Raw genomic sequence first — 22,409 nt, forward strand, 5'->3', positions numbered from 1 at the left:
ATCTAGCAGATAACCACAACTGTTAGCATGTTATTTTGAGAGTTAACTCAAATCCTGTTACATGGCCCACAAAAGCCCAGTCATTGAAGGTGTGGTCCCAAGCTGAAGGTTCAGCTGAGGGGATGGAGCCTGTAGGGGGCAGGGCCTCACTAGAGCAAGCTTAGGGGACCAGCTGCCAACTTTTCCTTCCTGGCTATCATGAGGTGGGGAGCCCCCTTCACCACACTTTTCCAATTCATCACTGGCTCAACAGCAGTGCCAGGGACCGAAAACTTTGGAACCCCTGAGCCAGAGACAATCTCCCTGGCCTTGCAGTAGTCAATCATGGGTGTTTCACCACAGCAAAGGGAAGTTGACTCACAGAAAGTCCAACAGTGGTTTCAAGTGACTCGGATAAGCAGGGTGGCCCCAGGGGCACACTGGAAGTCCCTGCAGAAAGGAAAGTCACACCTTCCTCTTTCAAACTGTCACCTTTCCTGAAACAAAGGCCAGAGTCCAAGAGTGGCAAGCACTCGAGAATAGATTTGGATTTGAAATCAGTGACTTGGGCTACCAATTCGATGTTTAAAAATGGCCTTCTTCCTTCACTGGAAAGAAGGAGGAGGAGGAGGAGGAGGAGAGATGGAAGCCAATCGGGTGCTGGGTTTCTCTCACACACAGGTTTGCTTCTGGTTTCTCGATTCCCCACTATTTTCCTGTGTCCACTTCTCCTTGAGCATTATCTCCCCCTTGATCACCCCCAACAAAGAGCAGGCTTCCTTACAGCTGGCTGACAGTTAGGAACCTTTCAAAAGCCCCAGCTGCCACCAGCTTTCTGACCTGAAAGAGTTAGTAACAGAAGTCAGGCCCCCCCTGCAAACCACTCAGTGTTCTCTAAACCCCTTTCTTGAGCGGTCCCTACGCTCCTCAAACTGTCTTCTCGTTGCCTTCCACATGAGAAGACATGAGATGCTAGGAGAGAGGGAGCAGCTCACACCAAACCTGGAGTCCAGTCACCTGCAAGCCAGAGGGGTTCTCTGTGTCTTTGATACCAGCTGTCCCTTCCCAGCCAGAGATAAAAGACAGCATGAATGAGAGGCAATGAATAGGCTTTTATTTCATACCGAACATCTGCAAAGCCTGGTCCTCCACGAAAAAATTAAAAAACAAACAAACAGAAAACAGCTGAAAGTCTGGCAAAGGTTAAAAAAAAAAAAAGAAAGAAAGATTTCCCTTACATCTCTAATTAGTAAAACCCCATTTCACCAGTAAAAACGAAAATAGAAAGAGTGGCTTCTACATCCCCAAAGAAAGGGCACTTAATGAGGTAACCTCCATATTTCATGATCCATCTAAGCTGGTTTTAATACTATCCTTAAATAATGTACACAGAGCTCTCGATTAAACAAGCTTTTGTTTATTTATGAACGCCAGTGTGGTTGAGCATGAGACTTTGTGAAGTGATCTTGCTGTCCTTGGGCTCTGGGCTCTCCTCGCTCCCCACCTCCCTCTTCAGGAGATGATTAGGTGTCCTCATTGTCACTTAGAGTCCCTGCTGACATCTGTGTGGTGGTTCTATTACCCTGGTTCTGAATTGCAGAGTCTTGGTTCTGGGTTAACTTAATGCAGCCATTTACCAGTCTGTCTGGGGACCCATTCATCACAGCTAATTTCATGTTCAATACAGAGTGGACCAGAGTACACAGATTCAACAGGAGGCAGAAATCCCAAAGACCCACCGGAAGGGCTGGGAACTAAGTCGCAGAGAACACTTCTGGGAGTCTTCCACAGGAGTCTGTGCAGAAGCAACACAGCCACCAAAGCCATCTCAGAAGGCCTAGGACACTTCCTTCCAACAGCCAGAGTACAGTTCCTCCCAGTGTCTGCCTTAAACCTTTCTCATTTGGACTTCAAAAGAAAACAGCACAGCTATGTATTCCTTTATGTGTGTGTGCATGTCATGTAAGTGGTGGTGGTGGTGGTGTCTCTGTGTGTGTGTGTGTGTGTGTGTGTGTGTGTGTGTGTGTGTGTGTGTGTGTGTGAAGTAAGAGGACAACTCCAGGTGTTGTTCCCCAGGCACCATGACTTTTGAAACAGTCTCTCACTGACCTGAGCTCACCTATTAGACTGGCTGGCCAGTTAATCTCAGGGATTCCACTGTCTCTGCCTCCCCAGAATGGAGATTACAACACACACACACACACACACACACACACACACACACACACACACACTACCACACCTGTTATTTGCTTATTTGTTTTGTTTTTAAGGTGGGTTCTGGGGATCAGATTCAGGTCCTCGTACTTGTGTGACAGACACTCGCCTTCGAGGAGGTGGGAATGGGGGGTGGATTGTGGGGGAAGGCTGGGGGGTGGGAGGAGGGAGGACAGGGGAATCCATGGCTGATATGTAAAATTAAATTAATTATAAAATAAAAATATTTATTAAAAAAAGACAGAGCCATCCCCACAACCTCAGTATAGTCATCATCAGAACAGCCAACAATCTTCAAACAGGTTAATAGGACATGTACAAAAGTCATTCGCCAAACCCAGTTGGAAGCCAGTTAGGACTGGAGTTGGCACCCTGATCTTTACAGTCTGGTAAATCACTTCTTCCTACTTACTTGCCATGTGATTCCCATGGAAAGCCACCAGAGCCTTGAAGCTGACATTTAAAGAAAGGCAAAGCCATTAGCAACATTTTTAAATGTGCCCCCCTCACAAAGTGGGGAATGGGTGCGCCAGCCATGTCACAGGTGCTGTTTCTTGGTCTGGATGTGGGTGTCTTGGGTGCACTCAGTTAGTGACCGTTTATCAAGCCGTACATAGAGAAAGGGGGGAGAGACGGAAAAAGAGAGAATAAGAACACAGAGCAGTTAAGTGAACTTAAACGAAATTCAAGAACTGCAAACTTTTACGCAGACATGAATAGATGCAGCCCGTTGTAGACAGCTATAATAGCTTTAATTTTTTTTTCCTTTTTTCTGTGCTAGGAATGGAAGTCAGGGCATTGCACACACTCAACTCCATTCCCACCATTCCCAGCCCCCAAACTCCTGTGTCAGACCTCTTAACCCTCCTGAAATCACTGGGGAATGGACATCGGTGTCTGCAGCTTACTTGGGATTCCTGCAGCCAGTTTGGAACTCCTCTAGCCAAAAACATCCTTCCAAAATACACCCTCACCCCGAAGTAAGGGAAATACACACCAACAATAAAATGAGCAGAACAAAACTGCTCCACCGTAACCTCAGCCCTCCTCCACACAGGGCGTCTTACTTTCCCGACACCTCCATGGTTGCCTTCACTCTTCGATGCCTTAAATTTGATGTCATTGTGATTAGTCTGCTTGTGAATACTCCTGTGTCCCAACCGTAGCCAGCAGAAAGCAGGGACTCGGCTATGCTTCCCACATTTTACACAGGGCCTGACGCACAGGAATCAATGTCGATGGCTTGGGAATGCGTGGGTCCTCTAGTGAGCTTCATTCATTCAATCACTCAATCAATCATCATGGAGGAGATGGAATAAAAAGTTCCCCCCTCCCCCACTCAGAGACAGGAGCCCCAGCATCCGTCTCTATGTGCCTTTCTGAGTGGCACAACACTTGCTTCTCCATATATCAGGTTTAATCTCTGTGACCATTAGAGAGAGTTGGGTTTATATGCATCATCAGAGGAAGCTCCAAAAAGACTCACAGAGGTGAAAGTCAGATATCTTTGATAGAGCCAAGGGGATCCAGAATGTTCTACTGGTTCACCTGGCGTTTTCTTCAACAACTCCCAACTTCCCAGTGCCCACTGTTGCAGTGTAAGGGCATGTGGAGCATGTAAGTGGGTGGGAGTAGATGATTCTAGATATCCTGCTGCTCACAAAGGGGAGAGCTCACCAAACTGGAGAATGCAGGATTCTATTTTCATCAGTGAGGTTTGTTTTCTGAGTGGTCTGGGGTTTGAGAGAATGTACATACTCTGAGGCTCCACTATCCCTATCACGCCAACGGTAGGCGAAAACAGTTGAGGTGGTGACTGACAGGGAGCCGCTCTCAGACGTCCACAATGGTCACAAATGTCTTGCAAACAGGTTGCAAATGCAACAGATCAGAGGAATTGCTCAGTAAAAGAGATTTTTAAAAGGATCTTTGGAGAGGGCTCTAAGAATTGAAGGGTTCAGAGTATGACCATTTCCAGCTTGGTCATTCATAACAAACAAAATGTGCCACAAGACTGTCATCCCTTGTAACTTTTAGTAAAAGGCGAAAGATTTATACGATCTGAAGAGAAACCAGAGTATGCCCTTGTAACTTTTAAAAGAATTACTTATGGCACTTGCTATATAGGCAGAGATTTGCAATTCCATGAATAGATGGATGGAAAGACAGACAGAAGGGTAGATGGATGGACCATTCATATATGTATAGATGAATTGATGATGTATGAACAGAAAATATATATACATATATATATATATGCCCATACATGTGTGAGGATGGATGCATGAGTAGATGATGGATGGATGGATGGATGGATGGATGGATGGATGGATGGATGGATGGGTGGGTGGTGCACAGATTAATGCATGGATCAAGGAAAAACAGATACTGATGATGGGCCAGGGTTACCTCTCATTACCAAGGCCCATAAGGTTGTATCAAAGCCATGGAGTTTCAGACAAGGAAACTGAGCCCCAAATACCTAAAGACAATGTCAGAGTCTGGCCACTATCATAAATGGCACAAAATCTGCCTCTCAGGCTGCATCTGGCTGGCCGTACTTCCTAAACTGTATGCTCAGTCTTTCAGCTACAATAGGGGGAGCTTATACCTCATAAGTGGAACAGATCAGTACTCAGGTCTGGAGATTCTGAAATGGCAAAGATTCTGAGACTTCAAAGCTTCTGGGGGCCTTGGTGACACTAATTCTTACTCCCATTTTCCCAGAGAATACCTCTCTCTTGTATGCAAGAGGTCATCTCTCATCCAGCCCAGCAGAGAAGAATTTTCTGCTGGTAGGCTGCTTATGATTGTGACTTTAACCCTTGCCTGCTACACTCATCCTCCAGGAGGGCTTGGAGCTCTGGATGGATGGATGCATTGATATATTCATGAATACATAAATGATCAGATGGATGGATGGTTGATGAAGGGGTGAATGGATAGGTGACTAGATATATGTAAGTATGCATGAATAGATGGGGGAAAGTGGGGCTAAAAAAAAAAAAGATTTGTCAACAGTGAACTAGACAGAGACTCAAACACAGTCTCTGTAGTCACCACCCTTCAACTACTAGTTTAGACTCTTCTCATGGATTTAACTTTCATCAATTCATTGCACAAACTTATTATTTCTAACCAGTAAAAACAGATGAGATACCAGCCTTCACTTATAAGCTGTTGTAAAGGATTCAGTAGTAGAACTGTCTAGTCAATCCTCGGTGTCTGGTACAACATAAATAGTGAGAACACAAGTTATCCTCCTTATTGTCATTATCTCCTCCATCATTATCACAGTTGCCATGTGAGCATGTCTGGGGTAGGGTACCGTTACATCAACTTTGGCCTTATCGTACAGGATCACAGGAAAGATCCCCAAGCAGACACAGATATGTCTTAGCACACTGCCTCATTAGCAGCTCCTGACCCAATAGCCTGGATTAGATGCCCAGATAAGCCAGGGTCACCTGACTGGGGCAAGTCAGATCTCAGCAGGAACTAATCCACTTCATTGCCTTCAAGAGGCCTGGGTGGATGGGGAGACACCCTCAAAAGAATTAATTGGGAATGAGTTCCCAGCTTTCCCCATCTGCTCAGGGACCTGGGCTTCTGACTCTGATACTGATTGGTACCAGTCTCCCTACTCCAGGTTATGGTGATACCCACCTACCTCCTACCACCTTCTTGTAATTCTGGTGGCTGATGGTGGAAGGATGGGCTAGCCACGGGGCTCCCGGGGTAGAGCCTGGGAAGTTTCCACAGTGGTGGAAGGATGGGCTAGCCACAGGGCTCATGGGGTAGAGCCTGGGAAGTTTCCACAGGCAAACAAGAAGTGTCTGTTGCAAGAGGAAGGAAGTACCCACATGGACTGCATGTTTACAGAGATAACTCTTGCTGCAATGGCCCGGGCCCTGGGCTTCTCCGGAGATAACCACTGGGTGGTTTAACTGAAAAGTAGAGTGGCAGGAACAGCAGTGAAGATTCTTTCTTAGAAATCTACACAACACTGCCCTGTCCCTCTTCCCTGAATCCAGAACCCCTTCCCAGAGCAAGACTCAGCAGGTCATAGCCAGTTACTCGGTAGTGTTTCCCTAGAGGTCATACTTCTCTCTTCCTTTTCTGGAGCTATAAACTCTTGTCTTCAAATAGAAAGCACAACAAAGGAAACAACATAGCAGAGACCAGGATGAACAAATCCACATACCCAGAAGGGGCCTTGGAGGACCATGCCTCATAATGTAACAAACTTAATATCTTATTAAACTCAAGAATTTCGTTAAAAAGAGTAGTTTTTGGTGTTCTTTGCATCCAAACAAAGTGTGCCACATGGTATAAGGGATATATATGTTCATATGTGTGATTACAGAAAACTTTGTGTGTGTGTGTGTGTGTGTGTGTGTGTGTGTGTGTGTGTGTGTAAAAGCACCCATTGGGCTCCTTCAATATATGCAGCTAAAGTTTAAAACACTAAAACAAACAAAATCTTGCCTTTGGGGTTTGGAATCTTGTTGGAATCAGTGGAGTTCTGGGGTCTAAAGTCAGAGGATGACATAAAGAACGTGGAATAGACTATTTAGAGTGTGGACTGCCTGGGTTCCAATCTCAGCTCTGCCGCTTACAACTGTGCTATTCACATCATTCTTAGGGATCTGGTTCTTCTCAAGAGTCTGCACATTTTTAGGAATCTGTTAAAGTGGAACAAGGACTTTCAAGAAGCATATGGCTGCATAAGTGGGTTTTGCAAAGCTGCACAGACAGGGAGCTCAGAACTCCCAGCAGCTTGAGGCCAAAAGCAGCCTGGGATTGCTCCCTAGTTTCTTCATCTGTATGAGCACAGCAAGTGAGATGGTGTCTGCAGAGCCCTTTTTTTTTTACCTGCACTATAACTGGTAATCAATCGTAAGACCAACAATTCCTAGCTCAGTACCCCCAGTTTCAACTTTGTATGAGGTGAGTGACAGAACATCTTGCTTCCTGGAGTGGAGGTGTAGATGATGAGTGGATAGCAGAGGGAGGGATAGACTGATACAGAGAGAGGCAGAGACATGGGGACATACAGACATACATGCATGCAGACATACAGACACACACACACACACACACACACACACACACACACACACACACACGCACACTGGGCTCGGATTTGATGGGAATAAATTTAATAGATGTAAAACACCAAGATAATGTCTGGCATACAGCCAGTGTTCAAGAAATGCTACTCTTCTCTCTACCTTATTCTGTCCTGTGCCAAGGCTGGCCCACGCCAAAGGACCTGAGGCATTCTACTGCAGAGTTTCCTCATACTCTATTGTGTGGGGGAAACTAAGTAACTTTGGAAAAGCAAATGCTTACTCCAAACCCTCTTGGATTTCCTTCTGAGAGGCCAGCTGGCTCTGGAGTGTCAGTCTGAGCCCAGAGCAATCAGTTCTCATGAACCGGTACCTCTCTCCCTCTTCATCCCGCAGAGGTGGCTCCAAGTTACAGAGAAGCTGAGAGAGACCTGCCCAGACCATGGAGACGAGACAGTGCACAGTTGGGCTCTGACCCTCTGCACATCAGAAAGTGTCCTGTTGACTCACGTTTGTGTTGGGCCTGTCACATGTTCCAGGCATGGTGGAACACATCTACAATGCCGGTACTGAGGAGCTGGTGAGAGACAGATCCATGGAGCCCATTGGTGAGCCAGCCCAGTGGAATCAGCAAGCTTCAGGTTCAGTGAGAGAACTTGTTTCAAAAATTAAGCTTGGCAACGATGGAGGAGGCTTCCCAACACTGATCTTTGGCCTCTACACACATGCACAAATACATACACATGTACCCAGACGCACATGTCTACACACCCACATGAACATGTTTGCATACATGAACATGTACACACACACACACACACACACACACACACACACACACACAATGACACAGAGATGGGGGAGGAGGGAATGAAAAGGGGGAGATTGTAAAGGACAATCTGAGGGCTGGAGGAGCCCCACCCTGCATAGGTGGTGTACTGGTGGGGGCATCTTGGATTCTTTTGGATTCTTTGCACATAGATTTACAACCTGTCTCGTTGTGGGCAGTTCAGAGTGGACAGGTAGAGTCTTACTACAGAGGTAGGCGCAAGGCACAAGATATTTCAAATTCTAAATCACACACACACACACACACACACACACACACACACACACACACACATACACACACACTGATATCAACTTTCTATGCTAACTCAAGACATTATTTTTTTTCCTGTTAAGAACATGGATCAAAGTTCAACAATTCCCAGAAAATAAGAATTTTAAACCTCAATTGGCTTCCAGTTTGAAAATTAGCAAGCGTTTTACCACCCTACCATCTAAAGGTTTAAAAAAAAATAAAGTGACAGACTAGAGAGAATGCTTGAAGTGTGTAAGATGGAAGGAAGGTGGCTATGTACAAGCATATATACCCACGAAACATCCCACTTCTTAAATGCTCTGAAACCCAAATTTCCAGAGCATACCCATGACATCATGAGTGGAAAATGCTAAACCTGCTTCGTATGACAGGTCACAGTTAAAATGCAGGCACAAATAATGTGCAAAATTACCTTTAGGCCATGTCTATAAGGTATACATAGCATACAAATGAATTGTTCAAGCCATGCATGCTTGCACATAGCTGTAATCCCAGGAGGGCCATGATTTTGACACCAGCCTAGGTTACACAGCGAGACAAGAAGGAGGAGGAGAAGGTAGAGAAGAAAGAGGAGGAGGAGGAGAAGCAGGAGGAGGAAGAGAAGCAGGGGGAGGAGAAGAAAGAAAGAAGAAGAGAGGAGAAAGAAAAAATAATTTTGTTTACTTTTTTGTGTGTTTAATCTTGGGTCCCACCCTTCACCATACCTTGTTATTTATGTGCTAATATTTCAAAGTATCTTAAAAATCCAAATTTTGAAACGCTCCTTACAAAGTATTTCAGATAATGGATATACAGCCTGTATTTATTATATTATTATTAAATTATATCACTACTTCTACTTTTATTTATCTAATTTCTTTAGCATTTCCAGTGTGTGGTTAAGCAGTTGGCTATAGCTGCAGCAAGGTAAGTATTGTTCAAGGATGCACACTTCTGTATACAAAGTGTAATGCTTTGTTCAGACAAAATATTGCACTGGAAGAGGAAACAAGTCAAGCATCAAACACTCTCTGTTCTCTCCTCTGCAAACATTTGGATAGAGAGGGAAGCTTTGCCTCCAACGCCGCTGGAACCATCTTCCAAAGTCACTGCTAACGTCTGAAAGAGTCCGGAGTTATCTGAGTAATGTGAAGAATGAGGAATCGCTGCTGAAAACTCAGCCTTTCAAAGGGGTCAGATTGTACAAAAACCCCATTCTGCTGTAAATGTGTAGCAGGCAAGGACAATACAAAGTTAGATTTCTTAAAGGCAACTTACTAAGTAACAGTGTATCTCAGTGCCCCAGCGGTAAACACTGGGACTATGAGACTGGCCAGGTGGGAAAAGAAAGGTGTGACATTAGCAGGCACAGCTTCCCTTTCCTCCCAAATCTGTTCAATACCTTCTGCTGGTTGATCTTTTTGACAGTCCCCTCATCCCTCCTACTTTACCTCATCTACAGCTCAGTGCTCTCTGTTTTATATTCCGAGACTACAGTAAAGTCCATGTCTTACTGAGATCCAGAGAAAACTCCCCGCTACAGAACCCAGCTGTAATCCGAATCAAGCTAATGTACGAGTTCAGAGAGGCTGAGTGGAAAAGGGGTTGCTAGCAAACCTTGCAGGAATGCCCAACTCACCACCATCCTCACCAGAGAGCACACACCCTCTGACCCGGCCTGCATACACACCTAGGAACTCCTTCCTCCCTTCTTAAGTGACCCCAATGCCCAGCCACAGGTGCAAGCTTTGTACCCAGACACTGCTCTCCAAACAGAAAAGGCTCATAGTTCAGAAGCTGGGAGGGGAAAAGCAGCCAGGGGAAAACCAGACAGCTCTGGATTAGGGAATACTTTAGCCATAACAGCTACTTGACACCTTTTGCCACCCACTCACCCACCCAGGCTGTGACTGTCCACCCTACCCTATTTCAGTCTACCACAAAGCGGGCACAGGGATGAGCATCATTGTCCAAGCATATGCTTCCATGGTATTTGCAGAAGCCATCTGGAAAAATCACAGGGTGTGTGTGTGTGTGTGTGTGTGTGTTGCTGGCTCGGGCACGAATATGCATGTACAAGTGTGTGTCTCACTCCTGCATGCTCTGTGATTCCCTCTGCAACATCATGCAGGCAGGCAGTTCCAGGCAGGGTCCAGAAATATACGGCATGTTGCAAGGGGCCTCCGTGGTTGTTAGCAGTCTGTGGCTCTCTCTGACTGCATCCCAAGCTCCAGCTCTGGTGGACTTTGGGAACAGCCTGCCCCCTTCTGGTCTCCTTGAGCTCCACAAAAGGGCAGGGGTGGGGGTGGGCACAGCTTGAGGAGGATAGACCCCCTAGTTCTAGCCATCCTACGCACAATGCAGCCTCTGGGGGATGAATTTGAGAAAGGGAGAAGCGACGGGAGAGACACGTATACGACAGAAAACTCCAGTACAGTAGCAGCAACAAGACTGAACGGTTGACAACTACTAGGAATGGAAAAGTAAAAGAAAAAAGGAACAGAATGCGTACATGTCTACATGGGAAGGCAAAGAAATGGAAACACTGGGGGACACAGGTGGGAAGACGGACGCAAACCTACAGATGAAAGCAAGACTGCAGACAAGCCCAGTAACTCTGTTGCTAGGACTGGGAATCCAAAACCATGGCTAAAAGGGGATGTGGCACCCTGACACCCACCTTTCCAATTCCAGACCTGATTGACTGGGCTAGGACAAGAGGGAATAATACGCCTAGCTGAACACACACGGAGGGGTTGCGGATCGTTTTAGAACATCGGAGAGTGATGAAGAAACCAGCAGTTGGTTTCTTTTCTTCCCCTCTCGATGATCTCAACAGGTGGTCTGTGTACCCTGAGAGTACCTCCTGAACCCCATTTGCAGAAGGTACACTGAATCCCATGGCCCCCTCCCGACCCTGCCTGCTTCCACATAGGGCCAGCGGTACATGCTCTTAGATCCTCTCACCTCCCAGGAGGTCTCTAATTCCAGAAAGAATAGTGTTTCAGCAGGAACACATGATCAACTCTGGGAGTTCAAAGGCAGTGAGTGCCTGGGTCCCCTCGGGTACAAACAGGAAGGACTTGGGGACATTGAGAATGCTCAGGTTCTCACCCACAAACCTTACTCTCCACTCTGCACCACAGGTGAGGGCTAGACATCTCCCTGGTAGCTATACGGCAGCCAAATGCCGTCAGATCAAGTCCTGAGACTGCTTCAGTCCACAGGCACAAAGAGCTACGCTCAGGCAACAAGGGTCAAGACAACCCCAAAGAACTTAAGCACATCAGAAAGCACTCCTGACATACAGTGTCAAGGCAGTCTTCAGCGAGGGCTGCCCGAGTGACAAGCAATAACAAGGACTGTTCACTTCCTACAGATCCTAGAAACACTCCCCTGGTGGCTACTGCCCTTCAGATGCTAGGCAATTCTCTGCAGGGATGATGGACAGACAGTCACATGGCATCTCACGCCAGCCCTCAGACAGGCAGACACTCATTCCCACGCAGAGCAGAGACCCTGTCCCATAGTTAAGGACTCAGTTTCCCTGCCTTCCTAGCTCAGAAAAAGGTGAAACAGATGCCTCCAAAGAAGTTGGGGACAGGGGAGGAAGACAAGCTGCGGCCCCACCTAGGCAGCCAGGTGGCCCTAGAACTGTGGGAGACAGATTCGGAGCCCTGGCTGTCCGCATCCAAGCATACCGGGAGGTGTGGTGATAGTGCACCCAGACAGACAGTAAGTGCAACGGGCCACCTATGTAAAGTCAGAGACAGACAGCTGGGACCAAGAGGCAGTACCCTGAAGCTGCGGATCCCGGAGGAGGTGAAGTCAGGGAGGGCAGGAGATGGCAAGGTTAGGGACTGAGGAAGGTGGAGACAGAAGCAGCAGACACCCAAAGGGGAAAACAGAACTCAAAGTCAGATCAGGCACTCATGACCCAGTGTGGATTTGGGTACCAGGGACGTGGTGGAGGACTTGAGACACTCATTCCAGGTCCCTTCTCAGCCCACAGCAAACAGCTCAGACCAGAGAGGCTGCGTGGAGAACCTCCCCTAAGCAGCGGCTGAGGATCCGGTCACGATCCGATGCACGCACTCGGGTGGGAGTGAGGCTTCAACGCCCCCACCTAGAGAGCAACTAGGGCACCCAGCAAGAGTGACAGGGAACAGGACCCCCTTGAAAGCGCGTCTCCCCTGGAGCTCACTTTCCAGACCCCAAGGGGGCGGTCCTCAGACTCCCGCACAGAGCATAGCAGCTCAGTGCACGACCCTGCAGCTGCCCAGGGCAGCCAGGGCAGCCAGGGCAGCCAGGGCAACCAGGGCGCAGAGTCCCTCCGGATACCCCGACTAGAGTGGCCAGGGCTGGTGGCGGCGTGGGTAGGGTCGCCTATCTGTCTCTCTCTGTCCGCGCGGATCCCGATCCCCTTCTGAAAGGGCACCTTACCCTCGCTCGGGCGGCCAGTGCCCCGCGGCTGCCAAGCTGCTGCGCGCGGGCTCCTCCGGGGCCGCCTCCCCGTGCTCCTCCTCCGCCGGCTCGGCCTCCGGGTCCTCCGCGGGCTGCGGGCGGATGGGCAGCCAGGTCCCTGCGCTCCCGGCGAGGGGCCGCGGGCTGCTGCTGCTGCTGCTGCTCGGCTGCTCCCGCCGCTGCCCCCGCGCGCCGCCGCTCGCCAGCCCCGGAGTCCAGGCTGCTGAAATTCCACACCACCAGCGTCTGCAGCAGCAGCACCATGAGCGCCGCCAGCAGCGCCGAGTGCGAGCGCCGCGCCAGCCTCCGGGCGCACGGCGCCGCCACCATCTTCCGCGGCGGCCCGGGGCGAGCGGGGTGCCGGGACACCCCGGTGCGCGCTCTATCCCGGGGGCTCCGCGCTCGGGCCCCGCCGCCGTCGCCCGAGCTCGCCGCTGCTCCTCCTCCTGCTCCTCTCCTCCACCTCCTCCTCCTCCCTTTCCTCCTCTGCCGCCGCCGCCGCCGCCGCCTCCACCGCCGCGGCGCGGAGTTTTCAGACGGGCAGGGACCCGGACGTCACCAGGAGGAGGGGAAGGCGGGAGGCGGGCGCGGGGAGGCCGCGGAGGGGGCGCGGCGCGCGCGCGCGGGGACACGGTGAGAGGAGGGAGCTAGCCCTGTACGATTCTTCTTCTCTTGGGCCAGGGTCCCCACCCCAGCCCCAGGGTTCTGGGGCGGGCGTTTAGGGGACCAGGCCTGGGGAAGGGGCCATCAGGGACCCGGGCCTTGAGCAGAGGGCGGGGCCTGGAGGAGGAGCCGAGGGCAGTGTAGGGAGGAGAAGGTGAGGGAGGGGGTGGGGGCGAGGGGAGCAGACAGACATCCCCAAAACAGGCGTGGGAACAAGGTGGTGGTGCGAAAAGACCAGTACTCGGGGTAGAGAAGGGGGAAAGTGGGGGACAGAGGAGTCAACGGAGCAGCTCGGCTTGCGGAGGTCAGGAAAAGGGAGAGAGGGGTCCTGAGACCCTGGGTTCCATGTGGCCAGAAAGCTAGAGGCGGAGTTGCAGGAGGCGCGGAGTTTTCCGTCCCGGGATCTTCGGTTACGCTGAGAAAACCTTAGCAGGTGGAGATGGAGGAAACGTGGGAGTGTCACAGGTCCGGGCTCTTGCAGCCCGGGATTCCTGGATCACCGAGTGAAGCGATGGGGAGGAGGTTCTCAATGACTCTCCGAGGTTAATCAGCACAAGCACTGTGACTTCTGAGTCACCCCCCACCCCAGGGCCAACCAAAGATGCAGGGCTGGTTGACTCACTTCTCCAGTCCCCAAGGACTCACAATCCAACATCCACCAAATCCAGTTGGCAAGTGGATGCTTTGGCGGCTAAAGGAGTTTCCCAGCCCTCCAGGCCGTAAGCTGAAGGCGCCTGGCCAACCACAGAGTCTTCCTTCTTGCTCTTCTTTCCATCCATCCATCCTGACTGGCTGTGTGCACTCGGTTCAGAGCTGGGTGAGTCCAGCCTTGCTGTGTAAGGAGAAGCACTTTCCTGTCCTGGTTGGTGACCTTGAGCCACCAGGACTGCCCCCTTGACCTTGGCCTGTGCTCTGTCCTCTATCAATGAGAGTTTGGAAGGAATAATCTCTCTGAACTCAAGTTTCACCCAGCCCTCTCTGCCTCAGTCTTATTGCCTTTTCCTTTTGATGAGTAGCAGCTATGAAAGTCTGCACATGGTGCAGGTGGGAGGGTGCTGATGTGTCTGTCAGTGAGTTGGGAATTTACAGTGAATTCTGACTTTGTTTCCTGCCTTTTTGAACATCATCCTGGTTTTTAGAGGGAAGAGAGTGGATATGTACAGAATCTATCAGAGACTGAGGCTGACAGCAGCAAGAAATGGACCCTTCCATCCACCGTATCAGCATACCAGAGCACCAACCTGTGTCAGATGTGGAGCCAGGTACAAGAATCCCAAGGTGAGTAAGGATGACTCTTACCTCCAGTAAGCTTGAGGGCCAGTCAGTATGGAATCTCAAAAGGAAATGTGGTCAGCATCACTACAGAGACTTAGAAAGGGGCCATGGGCTCATGAGAGTACTTCTGGAATAGCTTGTGTCCTAGGCCAACCTGCTGCCCTGGTGGCCTGAAGTCCAGTCCAGAGTCCTCCAGCTCTGCAGCCAGGCACAGAGGCATTCCCACCTCACCAAGAGTGAGACTGTGTAGGAGAGTAGCTCCCTGGCTCACCAGTCTCCTCTTCTCTGCTTAGCCGTTGGGAATATTGATAGTTCATGAAATAAAACACCTGGTTTAACCATCTAAAAATAAACCTTACTGGATCATATAACTAGATATTTCAGAGGACTGACTCCAGGCATAGCTTGATCCAGCAACCCAGAACTACTACTGCAGAATTTTCTTTCCTGTTCTCCTCTCTATTTTACACGGGGTCTGTTTCCCATTGGACCATCACAAGAGGCCTGGCTTCTGTGGCTGAGACTAGTTGTAACTTTGGTTCATTTCTAGTCCAGGATTCTCTTTGAAGCTACAGAGAGGATTTTTCTCATGGAGTCATCTATAGGTCCAAAGCTACCCCTAAACTAGTCACAGAACCCAGGAAGTCAGACCATGGAAATGAATGTAACCAGGGTCCCATGATTCACCTCTGGCCCTGGGGTAATGCTAGCATCTCTGTAAGCACTCAACTGCTCCATAGCTTCAGGTGGATGGGTGCAAGTAGGTGTAGAAGAGTGGCCTGCCTCACCTATCAGTGCAGTCTCCACTGAGTCTCTTCCATCATGGTCAAATCATCTTCCCTCCCAGGACTTCAGCTGCTACGACGTGAGAAGTTAGAGGAGGCGTAAACACAGCTTCCCAGTCCTGCACTGGCTGGCTGTGGGGAGTATTCCAGTCCCCAGTCCACCCTTGTTTCAAGACCACTACTGCATTTTGCCTGTAAAGCAGCAATGACTTATGCTTCCTCCACATGATACAATTAACTGGAGTCCTCCAGAGCCCAGGCTCTGATTCAGCTCCCTCAGGGCCCTGATGCTTCAGCACTGAGGTTAAAGATCCTGGGCCTAAATCCCTGGAGAAACACAGTTGTTTATCTTGACTCATAAAAAGCCACTCAAGAAAGAGGTTTGGTTGCCCTGGGCAGGTAGGTTGGAGACGCCATAAACAACTCATTTGATGGGTTTCCGGATGAAAATTTATTTACCTGAGGTGACGTCTGGGATTATCTTCTTCTGGCTCCAGGATAACTAGCCCTTCAAAGATTTTAGAGTGAATGGGGAAGTAGAGATGGAACAGAAGAAAGATTAGCTGGGAACTGCAGTGAATTGAGGTGTCTAAAATGTCCATCTCACAATGGCAGACACAGTCAGCTGGGAGATCCAGAAGGTGGGTACCCTAAGTTTGCTGAATCTCACCAAACAGAAGTGGCTTCTTTAAACTGAGAGAGAGAGAGAGAAGACTTATTTTCATTTTTCAGTTACTCATAAAGAGACGGGTGGCCCTGATTGATAGGACAGAGGCCAAGGTTCTACTTGAGACTCAGCAGTGACTCCAGCCACTGTATCCAGAGTCCTCAGGGTTTTCAAAGCTGTTTTTCATTCCACAGAGATACATGAGACCCTATTCCATGCAGGCATCCTGCTGGGCAAGCGAAATCTGGGGATGATGAAGGTTCCCCAAGGAACCTTTCTTTTTAAATATGGTTCCTAAGCTCTCATACTATGGCTCCCAGGAGCCAGAGCTCTAGAGAAGTTTCACCTGATTTGTGGGATTCCCACCACCACCCATAATGCCAAATCTTGTTTCTCCATCACTTTTCAGGATGAAAAGCTGAATTAGTCAGTGAGCATTTTGAGTTATTGCATGTGCCGGGTCCTAAGCTAGCGATTGTAAAGGAAATGCTTAGGACAGTCTTCGCCCTCAAGAAACTGTCCAACAGGACACAGGGTCAAATGAGATGGGTGATGAGATGGGTGAGCACTAGACCGCCCAGGTTTAACGAGTGCGCCTGCGTATGTACCTGTGTGTTTGTGCATGTGAAGGCCAGAAGGCAACCTCGGGGGTGGGCTTTTGGTTTATTTAGTTGTTGTTTACTTTTCTTTGTTTTGTGACCTGGAAATTAAAAAAAAAAAAAAAAAGGCTAAGCTGCCTGGAGTCAACTGCCTCCAGCTCCCCAGAGCTTGGACGGAAAAAAACAGTTGCTCTCACAGCCAACTTTTTAATGTGGATTCTGGGGAGCGAGCTCCTTTACTGACTGACCTATCTCCCTGGTCCCTCTGCTGAATTCTAACTGAGCCGCTAAGTATCCATTGTTAATTTCTATGCCTCAGTTTCCTCCCCCATAAGATTGGGCTTAACACAACAGGACCTTTATTGACACTTTCTCATAAGGATTAAATGAGATAACTAACACAAATAACTTTTTCATTCAGACTGACATAGAAAACCAACCTTATTGGCTCTCTCTCTCTCTCTCTCTCTCTCTCTCTCTCTCTCTCTCTCTCTCTTGGAAAATGGAGGCAAGAGAATTACCAGTTGAGGCCAGCCTGGAGTACACGGCGAGCCCCTATGTATTGATATTAAATGGCCAGAAGCATTAGAGAGGAGAAAGTTTAGTTATGGAAGGCTGCCTGGAATAGGCTATGTAACACCAGAACTTTGATGCTCCAGTTTCTCTGAGGGTAGATTCTTGCATCATTCCTTTACCTCTGCTCTCTCTGCCACTTGGTACAATGCAAGGCTTTGGGTGAAATCTGTTTGTGGAGTGAACAACTGTCTATCACAGGGTTGGGGCAGGTACAATGAACCAGGGGCATTCTTCCACAACGAAGCAGGTAAAAGAAGACTGGTGTCTTGCAGGAGACATGAAAATGGTGACATTGTTTGTAACAGTGTGTCACCTATTTCATGTGAAATGGAAGCATTAGCCAGTGGAGGGTGGAAAGACTCTCAGCTGGATCACAACCTGATCACCAAGTAAAGAAATTTCCTGTCCTTTCCAAATGTTCCTGCTGTAGAGTTCTGGTGAGCTGGGGCTTCGCCCACCTCCTTCTGAATTTAAATAAACTTCAGACTAACATTCAAATTTAGCGAGGTATATGGTTTCCGTTTTAATCTCAATCACATGTCTGTTTCTTGTTTTTATAGTCGTTTTTTTACCCAAATGCTACCAATTGACCCAACTTTGCTCTTCAAAAGAATTTTTTAAACTCCTTCTGAGTTTCACTTCTGCATCAGCACAGACATTGGAAAGCAGGTGGCTCACCTGCATCTGTTCGATGGTGTAAGACTCCTGCACGGAACACCTCCACGCCCAGAATCTCTGAGTGTCTCCAGCAGATGCTCACAAGCCCGGGACGGGGGGAGGTTCCTGGGCAGCAGTGTCAGAGAAGACCCTACTGAGCGTGGGCTCTGCCCTTCACCCTATCCCGTCCAAGGGAAGGAAGTGGCCTCTGCCAGCCCCCACATGCTGACAGACCAACAGCTGACCCATAGATGTGTTTCCAGGGACTCTTTCATCAGCAGAGGGCGCTCTAGTTAGCAAATAACTTTCCTGTGGTCAGTTTCCTGCAGGCAAGATCTGGAGATAGCCAGAAACCGGGGTGCTAGATGGAGGAGTTCAAAAGGAAGTCTCAGGTGTTTGCAAGCCTCAATGGTTACAGGAAGCTAAAGGGGAAGACAGGGGAAGGAAGAGGCATCGGGTAAGGACAGTGAGAAACACTATTTTTGATTGAGAGATTCTCTGCTTGTTTGAAAGCAGTACTTGACGCTGTGAAGTATCACAGCCTCAACTACAATCTGGCGACACTCCGATGGGTGACAAGGGGAACAAACTGTTCCAGCCCCCACGTCTCAAACTAGACTCACGGGGATGCTTTCCTTTCAAACAAATGTACTGGTGCCAAATTCGGTTCCTGGGACTCCAGGGGTGCCGGTGAGTACATCCATCCCTTTGCTGCTGCTGCCGGTATCTATCCCCGAGGTCAGAATCCAGCATCTTGGCCTTCTAAGATGCACTGAAAATCAACAGGTCTCCAGGAATCCGCTAGGCCTTCAGTGCCAGCTTGGGACTGCTGAGACATCCAGCCTCATGTACTGAGCAACTACAAGAGTGTTCAGCACTGGGATGTCATTGGACTACCCTGGCCCTGTGGTGTAACCCGCTCTAATAAATCCCCTTTGCAGCATATGCTCGCCCTACCTGTTTTGTTCCTCTGCAAGCCCACCCCCAATACAACCATCAAGGCCAAGAATGATGATAGGTGGTAAGGAGAGAGCGTAGTTACTTAGCATTTACTAGTGGCTAATATTTCTGTTACACACTTCAACACATTATATTCTTCCAATACTGATTGAGAACACCCTTGACACTCGGGGTAGGGAGTCCATGGAAACTCAACCATGAATGAGGCAACATAGAAGACTCCCATTGCTGTGGACCTTGTACCCAGTGGGACAGGTGCATCAGGACAAGTAGGTAAATTTGCAAACAAATGGGTTTGGAGAATGTTGAGTGCAATGAAGAAATTGAAAATTAAGAGATGCGTTCGAGGGAGCAGGGTAGGCCAAGTCCCCACAGGCCACAGGGAGGCCTCATGAGGTAATGACTGTGGAATAGTACATGCCTTGTCCTTGAGATACAGCTCCTGCAGGACTCTGACTCCTTTTATGCCTCCAAAATCCACCATGGACTGAACAAATGACTGTAGGTCTATTTTTTTTCTTTCTACTGTATAAAAAACACTCTTGGAATCTGCAAGTTGTTGCTATGTTCATTGGACTTCTGTGCTTGGTTTTTTCATAAACAGTGATTAATAAAAATTTAACTATTTATGGGGACATAACAAGAGCTATGGAATGGTTTGGGTGAAACTTACAAAATAAGAAAAAAGATAAAATGCACCATCTTAGGCTTGAAAAGACAACTTAGTCTGCAAAGTGTTTGCTAGTCAATCAATAGGACCTGAGTTTGATTCCTAGCACCCACATTAAAAAAATAAAAAAAGAGGCATGGTAGTATGTGTCCAGAATATCAGTCAGCACCAGCAAGGCAGAGACAAGGTGGATCCATAGGACTTGCTGGCTAACTGGTCTACCTTACTTACTGAGTTCTAAACTAGTGAGAGACTCCCATCTCATAAAAACAAGACAGATGGTAACTGAGGAAGACAACAGAGGTTGTCCTCTGAACCTGCACATGCAAATACTCATGAACTCACACACATACACACACACACACACACACACACACACACACACACTGCCCCCCCACATGTACACACACCGTACCATCTTACAAAGGACAAGAAGCACTTGGTGTGTTATAGGCTTTAGTCCTGCTTCATCCAGATACCCATTTATCTGACTCACTGCCCCCAGCCACTCCAAAGTCCCTTCTTCCACAGTTCCTGCTGTCCAGCCCATGGATCTTTCTGTGGTCAAGCACAGCTCTGTAAACCCAAAATTGCTTGACCACCTGATTTGCAGTCTCAGCTCCTCACCCCCAAAATCATCCTGTTCTACTGCTGGTTCCCTTGGAGACTCCGGAATCTTATATCCAAGGACTCCATTCCAAAAAGGCTTCAGGAAAATGGGACTTTTCTGGTTAGCTCTTTGGTATGGTGGCATTCACTCACTACCTACTATTTCCTTTTTGGTGACATACTCTGATTTTATTTGGAGTGACAGTGTGCCCCAGACAAAAGCAGTGGTTATCAGTGTTCTAGTTAGAAGTGATGTGAGAAAGGATAGTAGGAACCAGTGACAAAACTCCCAAGAAATACTTCCAGATGAAGGCATTAAATCCACTGGGACCAGTTCTCCTTTGCCCCTTCTCCTTTCCATTCTTTCTAACTGGATATAGCACGTGTAGGGAAGTCTCAGCAGCTGCTCTGTAACCAAGAGAGTAGAGGTGGAAAACCAGACAGATAGAAGCATCCTGGGACTCTGCAACTTTTAGAGTCTGCTGTATCTGACCCAGTCTCCTCTTTCCTCATAAGGTTTCTTCATGCTAAAGTCCTCATCATCTTTGGAACACACCAGAAGGGTGTTCACCTCATAGCATTGCCCTATCTGTTCATTCTGTCTTTGCTCAGATGTCTGTGTCCCTTGAGGCTCTGCTCCTGATCATTTTGGTGGATGTAGTGGCTGGGCCAGCACCACCAATCACTTTGACTCTATTCCATCTTTCCCATAGCATGAACTACCTAGATTACACGCTCTGTGTAGCCTGGCTTCCTGTGTCCTGGCCATTGCTGTACTTGATGCTAACCCCTTGGAATACTGTAAGTCTTCCGACACAGTCCAGAGACAGCTCAGCTAAGAGTGAATGTTGTTCTGGCTTGGGTCATTAGTCAGATAACTGCTAAGTCAGATATAATAGATAATCCAGCTAACAGGAATAAATGTCACATAAAAAGAGAGCCTATGGCCACCATGGAAAGAGGTGGCTACGGACAGGAGGGTTGCACCTGCCATGGGTGTCAGACATGGCTGTGGTTGAGGATGAGATTCAGGATGCAAACCACCCAGTTGACAATGCTACATTCTCTCACCAACCTGTGAACCAATAGTAACTGCTTTTCTCATTGCTGAGGACCAAATACTTAACAAGAAGTGGTTTAAGGGAACAAGGATCTATTCTGTGACCGTCCCACCATGATGAGGAAGACATGGAAACGGGCTGATCACATCTCATCCACCATCAGGTAGGGAGGGGCTATAAAAGCTCAAGGTCTGCCCTCAGTGACCCACTTGCTCCAACAAGGCTCCATTTCTTAAAGGTTCCACAATCTTCCCCAACAGTGCCACTAGACGGGAGCCAAGCGTTGAAATGCGGGACTGTAGTGGACAGTTCACACTCAAACTGTGGGCAAGCCTTTTATGTCTGTCCTTCTGAGTGTGCAAAGCTGGGAGAACACTGAATCCTCCTCCTATGATCGTCAGGGGACTTAATGAATGAATGAATGACTATTTCAAGCCCTTACTGTGGCATCGAGCTCCTGCTGGTGCCTCACACACAGACTGAAAACTATTAGAAAAACAATGAGAACTTGATAAAATAAATACATATATATTTGAAGAAATCAATACACTTGTTTTTCATAGCAAGGAGATAAATAGAAATAAAAATGAAGAGGGACATGGAGAAAACACTGAGAGCAACCTGCAAACTCAATTCCCCAGACTCACTGAGAAGCAGAGGAACCTGGACGGAAAGCAAACAGCCGGTTCTTTTAATCATAAAGTCTATTATACTCCCAGACACAGAGAAAATCTCAACAAATGCAATAAAAAGGACCTTTCTTAAGCTAAATTCTCTGTGATCACAATCCAATGGTTTTAGAAATGTTTTTATTTTTTTTAACAGCATAAAATCTGAGACATACAATCTTACACAACTCATCCTTAACAATACTTAACGGACTCAGGTTTTAGTGTATGTGATGTGCTGTGTGTGTGTGTGTGTGTGTGTGTGTGTGTGTGTGTGTGTGTGTGCAACAATAATAATTAAAAGAGAAGTCATGAATCTGACAGAGTTGGGGGAGGGAACATGGGAGGCATTGGAGGTTGGAGAAGGAAAGGAAAGAAACAGTGTAAATGCAGTACTCACATA

At 48.1% G+C, this 22,409-nt stretch overlaps 1 protein-coding gene and 1 long non-coding RNA gene across 2 annotated transcripts in view; one reads left to right on the top strand and one right to left on the bottom strand.

Moving 5' to 3' along the window:
• Positions 1-13,367, bottom strand: part of Xylt1 (xylosyltransferase 1) — a 300,160-nt gene extending 286,793 nt beyond the window's left edge. Inside the window, exon 1 of the mRNA XM_052714005.1 lies at positions 12,796-13,367. Coding sequence (XP_052569965.1) covers positions 12,796-13,146 — 351 coding nt within the window. The 5' untranslated portion in view covers positions 13,147-13,367. The remainder of the gene's footprint in view (positions 1-12,795) is intronic.
• An 88-nt stretch (positions 13,368-13,455) lies between these two features.
• LOC128095212 (uncharacterized) lies at positions 13,456-17,933 on the top strand. Its single transcript, XR_008213185.1, has 3 exons — positions 13,456-14,296; positions 14,619-14,757; positions 15,602-17,933. It is a non-coding gene; the product is annotated as an uncharacterized LOC128095212 (long non-coding RNA).
• Positions 17,934-22,409: the final 4,476 nt, after the last annotated feature.

This window comes from Peromyscus californicus, unplaced genomic scaffold (genome assembly GCF_007827085.1).
Source record: "Peromyscus californicus insignis strain IS unplaced genomic scaffold, ASM782708v3 Scaffold_4__1_contigs__length_199733344, whole genome shotgun sequence".
Lineage (NCBI taxonomy): Eukaryota > Metazoa > Chordata > Mammalia > Rodentia > Cricetidae > Peromyscus > Peromyscus californicus.